This window comes from Heptranchias perlo, chromosome 2, assembly GCF_035084215.1.
Source record: "Heptranchias perlo isolate sHepPer1 chromosome 2, sHepPer1.hap1, whole genome shotgun sequence".
NCBI classification, from domain to species: domain Eukaryota; kingdom Metazoa; phylum Chordata; class Chondrichthyes; order Hexanchiformes; family Hexanchidae; genus Heptranchias; species Heptranchias perlo.
The window spans coordinates 106,714,201-106,726,564 of NC_090326.1; the positions used below are offsets into that span (position 1 = coordinate 106,714,201).

The 12,364-nt window shown below is 43.7% G+C and overlaps 1 protein-coding gene across 1 annotated transcript in view; it reads right to left on the minus strand.

Moving 5' to 3' along the window:
- Positions 1-12,364, minus strand: part of LOC137342003 (adenylate cyclase type 1-like) — a 259,297-nt gene that overhangs the window by 5,076 nt on the left and 241,857 nt on the right. Inside the window, exons 18-19 of the mRNA XM_068005581.1 lie at positions 8,545-8,659; positions 652-776 (exon numbers count right to left, since the gene is read on the minus strand). Coding sequence (XP_067861682.1) covers positions 652-776; positions 8,545-8,659 — 240 coding nt within the window. The remainder of the gene's footprint in view (positions 1-651; positions 777-8,544; positions 8,660-12,364) is intronic.

Below are 12,364 nucleotides of genomic sequence, written 5' to 3' on the forward strand. Positions count from 1 at the left end.
TAATTGGAGAAGTGCAGAGATCTCAGAGGGTTGTAGAGATGGAGAAGGTTACAGAGATAGGGAAGGGCGAGGCCAAGTGCAGGAAGATTTAAAGTGGTATGGCGAAGGGGAGGGGCGAACAAAATAAATCAAAAAATAAAAGGGTTCCCTTCCTAAAATATCGGTAGAATTTCCAGGTGAGACAAGAAAATATTAAGAATTATAGAAATCACAAATAAAAATGGAACACATGAGCTGAGGACACCAAAAGAGGGCAGTGCATCTGGCCCAATGTACCTGAGGATATGAGAAAGGTAAGGGAAGAAATATTTTCTGGACCTTGGGACCAGCTTGATGGAAACTAATAGGCCATCCGGTTCTGTAAGGTCCTCATTCTTAGTCAACACCGATTATTCTACATGTAGAAATTTTCACTCCTATACAGTTACATCAATTATTGCAACTTGCACCAACCATGATATATCATTATTTATGCCATAAGAATAAGCACACAAAATAAAAATTATAGCTAAGGGTTATAATAAATAATAGTTTATTGAGAAAAAACTGTGCTGAATTAAAAGTGGTATACTAAAAAGTGTATGTATTAATAAACACCAATATTTTCAATTCTGTATTTCCTATACTGTCTTGTAAGAGCAATTTACTAACTTGTATTTTGCCTTGAACCCCCGTACTATCCATTCTGCTGGCAACATTTACAGTGTTTCCCCAGATGTCATATTGTGGCCGTCTTGCTCCAATCACACCCGCCACTACAGGTCCAACATTTATACCTATATAAAGAAAAGAAAAAAAAACAATGTTGTGTTAAAGATCTGAATATTCACCCTCAGCCTTACACTTACAAGCTGTAAGGAGAAAAAATATAATATCAAAGAAAGGCAGCGAGTGATAGTTTCTTTACATGTAAATAGCATTGAGCTCATTTCATTATTATCCTTGGCCAAATAGTAGAATGCAGTTTATAACAAAAACAATACAAAGACATAAGAATTTATAGAACAGGAAAAAGCCATCTGGACCTTCAAACCCATTATTTCCAATAGGCCAGATACAATCTGTAATTTCATCGTTTCTCCCTAAAGTCTCTTGATTAACTCTTCCAGATAACTCTTCCAAGAAAAGTCCAAAAAATTCCCTCTGGCCTCCAAAGGCAATTGAACAAACAACTTGACTTCTTAATTTAACAATTTTCGAGGTGACCAGCTGTTGTCCAGGCTGGACTGAAGACATTTTATTCTGTGCAGTATTTATATGCATATTTATGTGTGGACTTACTGCTTCTACCGTCATACCATTTCACAATAATTGGTCAACAAGGTATTAACTTTTACATTGTTACAGTTATATAAAGCTCCGGTTAGGCTCCATTTAGAGTTCTGCGTTCAGTTCTGGACATCGTACGACAGAAAGGATACATTGGCCTTGGGGGGGGGCGGGGTTGCAGTGAAAATTCACCAGAATGCTACTTGGCTAAAAGTGTTCAATTATGAGGGCAGGTTGCATAGACTAGGCTTGTATTCTCTTGAGTATAAATGATTAAGGGGCGATCTAATTGAGGAGTTTAAGATGATTAAGATAGAGAGAAACTATTTGCTCTGGTGGGGAGTCCAGAACAAGGGAGCATAACCTTAAAATTAGAGCTAGGCCGTTCAGGGGTGATGTCAGGAAGCACTTCTTCACACAAAGGGTAGTGGAATTTTGGAATTCTCTTCTCAAAATGCTGTTGAGGCTAGGTCAATTGAAAATTTCAAAACTGAGGTTGATAGATTTTTGTTAAGCAGGGCTATTAAGGGTTACGGAACCAAGGCGGGTAGACAGAGTTAAGATACAGATCAGCCATGACCTAATTGAATGGCCTACTCCTGTTCCTATGTTCCTATGGAACTTATGACAGTAAGCTTTAAACTGATGGCAGGCAGAGAGAAACATGTGTCTCCCTGAGCTCATAAGCTTTGCTTGTTTTCAGATCATGTACTTTTGTGCTGAAAAAAACATTAATATTATCAAAAACAATGCCACTCACAGATCAGGAACACCTTAAAGACAGTAACATTAGCCTCAAACTACTAAAATATACCAATTTTACACATAAATAAATAAAATTAAAGATCACAGTGCCGACACCCGATATAAGTGACGACTATCTCTGCTCCTGACCTCGCCAGAACATCAAAGGTTGGGAGGAGGTTCCCTAATTTAAATAAAAATGGTGAGCGCTCAAGCCACTAGAGACACATCTTGGGGCAACCGCCAAAAGAGGGTTGGAAATGAGACACTGGCCAACCGCTTGCTGCCTCACCAGCACCACCAACCCAGAAGAGGGCAAAGGTAAGCTCTCATCAGCTTCCTTTGTAAGGGGGCCACAACCAAAAAAAAATTCTCCAAAATCACTGGCGGTCCAGGCCATGTCCCAGGCTTGCAACCCCCTGGTGGCACCACCTTACCTGGCCAGCAGGCTGGTTCATCTGTTCTCAACACCTGTACTGGCTGCCCAGTAGATCATAGATTAGGGATGAGGAAACTCCTGCCCTTTGAGATCCCTCCCCCAGTCATACCTCTCTTACATGGAGGTTCCATCACAAACAAGGTGTGGTGCAAAATGCTATTGCAGGCAAGGACCCTTGGAAATTTGAAGCCTTTACTTGTACTTGTCCTTTTTTATTATACCAAATTCTTTGTCTTTTTTAACTTTAACTTTACAATGTTTTTCAGCTAGTACTCTATTTTACCTATTCTAATCTGTTTTCTTACTTGTTCTAACTTCAAAGCGTTCACTTACCTGAATGTGGTATAATAGCAAAGTTAGCTACTTTGTCTCTTTGCACCCATCATTCATTTTGCCAGTGGAGCAACTTTACAAAAGTTTCAACATAATTGGCTGAAAACCAGCTCTGAGCATCATATTTTCTGCCAATCAAGTGACAAAGACCAAAAGATTGACATGGTCTCATCGTGCTTATAATTTTTAATCCCTAACGTGTTTTTTAATGTGGAAACAAGGAAAAGGACTATAGAAAAGTATACTCATCAACCTCTCCCGCAGGCTGACAGAATGAAAGGGACAATTTCATGGTTGGGCAAGAAACTGTCATCCTCCCAGCATTCACGTCCACATCTGTGTTGGTTGAGTGGAAGGGCAAACCCACTGGATTCCATGGGCTCGGCAAATTTACCTAATTTTGGTACTTACCCTACACAGATTTCCTATGCACAGGGAGTATCGTTGAACCCGTGGAGGGCAGGGTGGGGAGTGAGCTCCTGTAATCTTCCAATACTCAAAGAGTCGCTTTCTTATATTTTCTAAAGAAAAGGCCGCACATAACCATCAGCAAAGAACACGCATTGGTGGTGAGACTGACAACCTACGATGAGTCGGCCCTCAAATATATGGAACAGAATGAAGGCCATTGAGGGAGTGGGCAAGGGAAAGCTTAGTGGCTTGGTGCCAGCCCAACAAATTTGCTTAAAATTCCTTTTCTTGCTAGCACCTAACACTCTAGAACCTACAGTGGTGAAATGAATCGAAGGATTGTCAGCCCCAAAGTTCTTTACGCACTGAAGTTTGTTAGGTTACAGTTACGGGTTATGTATGATTTCTTTGGTATAATGAAGTTTATTTACCACTGACTGTAGTTTCTTTTCTACTCTTTTCATCTCTTATTTTTGTTTCACAACATCACTGTTGGGTTCTCTCTCTCTGGCTAGAAGCATGTCTTCAGAATGTCTTGTATCTTATCTCTTCCGGTGCCATTGGGTTTTATAGTGGAGTCATGAGCCATTAGTGCAGAGGGTAGCTCTTGTCACCCAGTAGTCATCTGGGCAGGTGCTATTTACCTGTAAATAGTGCGTAAATAGTGGATTGTCTTAGCGAAAAGGCACTATGACAGTTCCTGGGTATTATGCGTTCTTGGCCCCACATATCAGCTACATGTTGAGGGAATTATATTCTTTCTTTTTCTGGTGTGTCCCATTAATTGCCCTCTGACCTGTGGAAATCCAGCCAGTCTGAAAAACAATATATATCTTTCCCGCCGATGGACCAGGTTCATGAGGAATTAGATGAACTGTGCTGTTCTCACAAAGAAGGCATCAGTGACTCATTGGATGCAACAGTGAATGGCTGATTGACTGAAGTTACAAATGCCATTCGAAACTGCCTGAAAGGAACCTACTGCATAGAAATTTAGGGCTGCAGTAACTTTTCTTGCCACTGCAGGTGGGCTCCAGGTCTGGGGCAGAACTTTGTTATTGCCTCTGGTGAGAAGCACTGACTTTGCATTGATAAGAGGTCAAGTCCAGGTAGCATCCCCTGGGTCTGTAAATATGGTGTCGAATGTATCTGTGGTGGGTGCCATGTGATGCATATGGTATTGTAACAGCCTGGCCTCCCTCAGTTGATTCTCTTCTTTTTCATTTCTGTGGCTCCACTTAAAGGCAGCCAACGCCTCTTAAAGGGGAAGTGCACCCTCGCTGCAGACAGCAGGGAAACTTCCCAGATTGAAGAAGATGGCTGGAAGAGGTCCAAACAAGGTACCCAGGTTCTCTGATGCCACATTGGAGACTCTGGTCCAGGTGGTGAACAGGAGGAGGAAGATCCTGCTTCCCTTTGGGGGCAGAAAGCCTTCCATGCAACACCTCTGCTGCCAGTGGGAAGAGATTGCAGAGGCGATCAATACCAGGAGCCTAGCTCCCAGGACATGGCTGCAATGCCAAAAGGAGTTTGATGACCTCACCAGAGTTGTCAAGGTAAGAATACTGCTCTCTTACTCTCTACTCACACCTGCAACACCTCCAGCCTCATTACTCACAATACTCATCTCCCCAGCTTCCCTTCACTCTCCTACAATCACTGCACCACACTTCACTCCATCTCCTTCTCCTCCTACTCACACACTCACCACTACTGCAACCCTCACTTCCCCACACCTCACATCGTACATGCTGCATATTAACTATTCTATCATGACAGGCACATTTTCTAAACACCCTAACTAACACACTCCCTTTCTTTCTTGCAGGCGAAGGACGCGCATAACCTGCATCAGGAAGCTGCCAGCGGAGGAGGCCGAGCCCACCTGCACAGCCTCTCCCCTGTAGAAGAGAACATGCTGGCCATTATGAGCAGCGGGACAGTCATGGCCATGGTGAGTGTCGACGCTGGAGGGGATATTGCGCAGGGTTTCTTCATACCATAACCTCTTTTTTCCTTCTTACTTCTATTTCACCTACACACTCTGCCTGACAAATTACAGCCTGCTTTCACCAGCCACTTCTTCCTCTGCTCTGCCTTCACACTAAAAGCTAACCCTTGTCCCTCTCTTTTATTTCAGGTGCTGAAAATGTGGAGATACCGCTGCCACTTGAGGAAGAGGAGGTCAGCCTTCCTGAAGATGCACCATTACTCGATCAGACCATAAAAAGCACCAGTTCAAATACCACGCATACTTTAGTAGCAAGGCTAGAGGACGGGTCTTCACATGGTGAGTCACCAGGCAGAAGTGTGTAGGAGCCATGGCAGGAGGATAGGATGCCACAGGTACCAGCTTCCCTGAGGGCGAGATCACATAATAGCTCTGCTGCAGAGGACTCAGGTGCTCACTTTGAGGGCCCAGGCTACTGAAGAAGGCTGACGGGCCACATCAAAGTGGGCCCAAGAAATATTTGGTGCACTGGGAAGCCTATCGGTGAGCTTATGCACAATGGATCAGAGCATGGAGGAGTCCAGCTCCAACATCACACAGAGCAAGGAGACCATTCTGTTCAACATGGAGCGAATGGTCAGCTTCATGAACACAACAGTGGCGCCCAACATGATAAAGCCTCTGTTGACAGTTCTGATAGCTTTCATGGCAGCTAACACTGTTGCCGTGGAAGCTGGCTGCAATGTTGGCTATAGGGGCCAGTGTTGACAGGGACTTCCAAAGCAAACCATCACTGCTGTCCTCTGTTCTTGCGCAAAGCAGGAAGAGTGCTGTGGCACAGTCTCAAGACAGTGGCCTTGGCTCCATGGGAGAGGCATCTGCTGTCTTCTCTCAGGATAACAGCATGCCTGCACACCCGTCCACCTGCTCCTCCAGTTCTCTTGTTATTGTCACTCAACCAGCTGGGCCAGACTACCCCGGCCAACGCTGATATGCTACAATCTGCAGCCCGATCCTTAAGGCCCAGAAATGCTCGAGGGCGTCCTCCACAAACATCTGAAGTGTCCTCAAAGCTCAGCAGCCTTCCACCTCCCAAGCTGTAGCCATTGGGAATACGCCTGGGAATACTAAGATAAGTACACGAGCACAGAAGACAGGCACTAAGGGCTTGCACAAGGGTGCTTCTTAAATATATCTGTTATCTATTAAATGCAGATGGAATTGAGTTGTTGGATAAATTAATGCTTTGTTCTGGATTTGGTGCTGGCATTTATAATGGTAGCAAAGTGAGGGAATGACCCATAAAGCTGGACTGAGGGAAGGCAATCGGATGATGGTAGTTAGGACGGTGATGATAAGGGTGTGGGACTGTTAGTGTATTGGGAATGGGAGGGATGTTTCACGTGAAGTACTTGGATGAGCTGCTGTTTGAGGGCTCTGGCAGCTAAGGGCACTGATGGTTGATGCTGCTCCTGCTGTTCCTCCTCTTCATTACTGCTCCTCCTCCTGCTTCTGTTCCTGCTGCACTTCATGCTTCCCAGGTGGTGGTATGGCTGGTTCTTCACGATGACAAAGTTATGGAGCATGCAGCAAACAACCACAAATCTGGATACGCGCTCAGCTCTATACTGCATTGCCCCTCCAGAACGGTCCAGGTAGTGGAAGCACTGCTTGAGCGCATCGACTGTCTGCTCAATGACATTTCTGGTGGTGGCATGACTCTCTTTGGAGCTCTGTAGCTGTGCCCAGGTTCCTGATAGGAGTCATCAGCCATGTCTGGGGGAGATAGCCTTTGTCGGCCAGTAGCCAGCCTGTAACCTGACGGCCTGGTTGGAACAAAGGCGGCATAGAGAACTGGTACAGGATGAATGCAGCATGATTGCTGCCAGGAAACCAGGCACAGGCATGCAAGATGTGCTGCCTGTGGTTGCAACCAAGCTGGACATTGAGGAAAAGAAATCTCTTTTGATTCAGAAAGATGCCAGCATGGTGATGGGGTGCATGCAAGGCAACGTGGATATAGTTTGTGGCACCTTGCACCCTGGAGAAGCCGGCTCTCTTATTCTGTTTTGCTCTGTCCATGGGGAAAGAGATGTAGATGTTCCTCCTGGCCTCCCTGATACAGTGATGGTAAAATCACTGATATCACCTGGTGCAGCCTGGGAGATGGTGTCTATGCTCTGGTTCGAGGCTCGAGTTGCAGCAGGTGACATAGCTCAGTGATCGCCTCCGTTATGAAGCGAAGGCACCTGAAACATTGCTCCTCAGAGAAGTTCAGAAAGGAGAAGTGTTCCCTGAAGACCCACTGTGGGTATGGCCTCCTGCACAGTGTCCTCGTCCTCCTCTTCCCTCTTCTCCCAACTTCTCCTGCTCTCTCCTGTCTTCTTTGCTGCTCCCCCATCATCCAGCCTCAACCAGACCACCCATTACTGCAGTAAAATTGTTTTGAAGGCAACCAAAAATAGTGCAGCACCAGCAAAATCTTCTTCTCAGAAGTTAGAATTAAGTTTTACAGCCAGAAAACAGGCCAATAAATGACCAAAGCTAAGCAGCAGCCTAAAAGGTTAAACCAGCAACCTGTATGTTGTGATTGAGCCTTTTAAATAGTGCTGCTGCAGGGTCCTTCCTGCCTGTTAGTGCTATGAGTTGCTGAGTGAGCGGCGAGTCAAGCCATGGGGCAGGCCACCATCACAAAAGGGTCCTACAACGAGCATGGGACCCTTACTTAAATATTTTAATCATCGTTTAACATACTTCCGGCGTGTGCCCGGGATGCCTACGGAGCAGACCGACCAAATAAGGCGGGTGGTGCACTTTCATCGCGGATTGAGCGCGGGTGTGCTGCCCGCAATATTGGATGCTTGGATGCCTAAAAAATGAGCATGGTGCCAATGAATTTCTAGACCAATGAGTGTTGGCACGCTATTTGATCAGAGAGGACATCGTAGCTGAGCCTTACCTCGGTCTTCACCCAACATTCATACGTAGACATGCACATGCACTTAAAAGCACACACTCCTTGCAGAAGGAATCATTGGATAGTAATTACAAATGGGAACCCAGTTGGAACTTTTCCCCTCCATTAGCCAAGGGGAGTATCTCTGGTTACTCGAGTGGAGATAAATAACCCACAAACTTGTTTGTCTTTTGTTACATTTCAGGGGGAGCTAGTTAGATGTCTGCAGTTTTGTTTTTCAATGCCACTTTATAATGTTTCATTGTGAACAGCACATCAGATGCATTTTCAAAGTCTTATTGAATGTACTGCTTATGATTAGTACATAATAGCTCAAATAAATCCAAATGCATGGTCTGTTATAGCACTATGTAGTACATAGAATAATTCGCTTAATTACAATGTAAGATCATCACTTATAGTTACAAACCAACTACTTACCAACTCTTAAGACAAAATCATTGTATGACTGATAGTTGATTTCATCTAGAACGTCAAACATTTCTATCGCAAAATCTGCCAGTGTACTCAGGTGAGAATAAATTGATCGTTTTGCCTATAGTTTGAAAAAGATGAAGAAATGTGTTCAAAAATAGACATTGTGTTAATATTTACATGTTAAAGTTACACTTGACGGCACCAGATCTAGAACTATATATCAGTAATACATTTTTGAGCAGACCTATTGTGACATTACACTTGGTAAGAACTATTAATTTACTATTGATATTAATTTCCTTAGTTCATTAATTGAGATTGATTAAAAGGGCTCATGCATGCAACAGTCTGCACTGTTTATTTTTTTGACTTAAATATTCAAAGATACCTTTAATCTTAACTCAGACTGATTTGTTGATTTAATTTACAGATGGTCTCATTGATTTAAATACAAAGATTTTCCTGTGACCAAGATCTAGTGTATCCCACGATGAAAGCTCTGATCCAGTTTCACTAACACATGTGGTTTTGGTTTTGTATCTGAGCAGACAGAATAGTACATTCCTTTTCTATGTGGTGAAATCTGTCTCCAATATTTAATTGTATTTATGCACAAAATATTGTTTGATTTGCTGTGGCAATCTTCTACATTAATCAGAACACTGCATAAGATATTGGTGCTGATTTTTGCTCTGCTTTTCCTTCCAGGTATGTCTATTTCCTGGGTGCAAAGTGGAGCAAAAAAGGGCAGAGGCGGATTACAACAGATCTTTGTCTCCTTTGCGCTTAATGTGCACTTCCGGGAGTTTCCCCGAGGAGGGCAGAGCACTTCTGCCTGAAACAGGAGGTTACATTTTAATGCAATTCAAATGAGATGGGAATAGTGTCAACATGTCCCTACCTCATTCTCCAGGGTCTCCTCCTGGCCTTGGAGGTTGAACCCAACCCCCTCAGATTGGAGGATCAGAGAAGGGGCTGCCAATAACCTCCTCTACTCCAAAAAGGTAAGTACATTTTTTGCAGGCCCAGCAAGTAAGATTATTTGGACTAGAAGTCTTTTGGCTTCTGTTTTTCGACAGCAGGTGCATTTTCAAACTATTGCCACTGCTGCAACGATACACTTTTCTTTCTTGCTTTTGGGTGCAAGCACCTTTCATGGGGCATTCCTGTGCTGGGGGAACATCAGGGCTATTGGCAATGACCTGAACTCACAAATACAGGTGGGTTCAGGTTCCTTCAGGTGGAGCGCACTTGTGCTCAAGCTACAGGGTAAGAGTAAATCAGCCCCACTGCCTGATTTGATCTGTAAGGAATCTTACAACACCAGGTTATAGTCCAACAGTTTTATTTGAAAATCACAAGCTTTCGGAGGCTTTCTCCTTCCTCACCTGATGAAGGAGAAAGCCTCTGAAAGCTTGTGATTTTCAAATAAAACTGTTGGACTATAACCTGTTGTTGTAAGATTCCTTACATTTGTCCACCCCAGTCCATCACCGGCATCTCCACATCATGATTTGATCTGGAAAAGCCAATAACAGAGAACCCCCAGAAGTGTCGGTTGACACCTGTGGAACAGAGAAGGGCACAATTTGTAGGACAAGAAGGAGAACTGTACTTTTTAATTTACAGATTTTCTTGAACTAAAGCCATGATAAGGCTAATTAATGCATTTGAGACATTCTACATGTGTTCATGGTATTTGTCTTTTGTTATGCTTCATTTTTTGTTTGTAGGTAAAGCTATTAGTAGCTTTATTTTGTAAACCTCTAATCTGTGGTGTCATATCTTCTTTTCTCAGTGGTTGCACTTTCGCCTCTGAGTCAAAAGGTCATGGATTGAAGCCCCACTCCAGGACTTGAACACATAAATATAGGCTGAGTTCACTGCAGTACTGAGGGAATGCTACACTGTTCGAGGTGCAGTTTTTCAGATGAGATGTTAAACTAAGGCTCCATCTGTTTAAGTCAACATAAAAGATTCCATTGCGCGAATTGAAGAAGAGCAAAGGCATTCTTCTGGTGTCCTGACCAACAGTTATCCATCAACCAATGCCACCAAAATAGATTATCTGGTCAGTTAACTGTGAAGTGCATTGTAATGTGAAAGGTGCTTTCTTAATGCAGCTTATTTCTTTTCATATCATTAGACTATGTTAAATCTAGGGAGGAAATTACTGCAAGTGGAGTAATTGTCAGCCTTCAGGTGCATGCCTTCGGAAGGGAAAAGTATAGAAAGGTGCATGATCCAGATCATAGAAAGAACTTTTATTTATAAAGCACCTTTCATGTCCTCAGGATAGGCCAAAGTATTTCACAGTTAATTAATTACTTTTCAAGTGTAATGACTGTTGTTTTGTAGACGAAGACAGCAGACAATATGCTCCCAGCAAGGTCCAAAACAACAATGAGATAAATGACCAGTTAATTTGTTTTGGTTATGTTGGTTGAGGGATAAATATTGGCCAGGACACCAGTAGAACTCCCTAGCTGTTCTTCAAATAGTGCCATGGGATTTTTTTTAAATCTCCAACTGAGTAGGCAGTTTAATACCTCATCTGAAAGATGGCACCTCTGACAGTGCAGACAGTTCCTCCTGTATTGCACGCAAGTGTCAGCCTAGGTTATGTGCTCAAGTCCTTAAGTGAGGCTTGAACCCATTCAGAAATGAGAGTGCTGCCATTGAATGTTCACTTATTGGAACTGCCCTTGGAGCTTTGAGAGACAAGATAATACTAACAATGTGCAAACTAACAATACGATGTATACTATATCATACTAAATAACCCCTGTACCCTTACAAGATATTGGCCCCAAAAATCCATAGATCTCTCAGATACATTCCCAGCTGGGAGTGCACTTGGAGTGCAGCGGAAGGCCCAGAAACTGGGCTAGGATCTGGGTGCATTAGGTGCCAGCCTGCACTGCAAGTTTCTTGGAGAGCCTGAGGCAGAACTTCCGTCTGCCCCAAATTGTTCCCCATCATGGCTGGGGGGAGGGAATTCCCAGGCCAGGAGTTTCTTTGACCTCGGCCTGGGTTCTGCTGGGTGGTGGGTACGCCAAGAAAAAGCAGCCATATTGGCCTCATACCCAGCGGACAACCAGGATTGTCCCCCCTGTTAAAGGTCCTTCCAGGTTTGGCTATGGGGCTGGGGCTGCCAACACAAAAACAAATGACTGCTAAGATGCACCTATAATGGCACCTGCCAGTTTCATGAAGATAAGGGAACCTCCCCAGACCCCAGATACTTCAGCAGGGTCAGCGGAAGAGGTTCTCAATTGAGGACTCCTATTTTTCCTGATCTGTATAGCTCAGCCACTCACCACCTAAACCCACTGAGCCACTGGAGGAACTAAGGTGTTAAGGTAACTTTTCTGAATGGTACGGCTAATTAGCCAGCTTAAAGCAGAAGTAACTTATTGGAAAAATGGGTAGAGATTCATTGCATCAGATTTCGACCCACTAACCATCTCATTCAATTAGGTTTTATACTGGCAACATAATCACCCACCAGTTAATTATATTAAAATTAGCCTGATGATGCCCAGTGTTTATTCTGGTACAGTGCCCAGGGTGATAGGGTGTGCTGTTTATGCATTTAAAAATCCCCGACAATAACATCTGTAGCAGCATTTTAAGGCTACTTCTAAACCTTTTTTTCTGCTTTCCTCTTTCCACATAGTTGATCAGGTTTTCTGGCACTGCTACCATTTGGTGTGTCCATGATATTGGATCTTCAAAAGGGAATCCCCCTTTATTTATATTTTTAGGGAGGAGGAGCATGGGAGGGATGCCATGCAGGTCCTCCTACTTTCACTTACAGCAG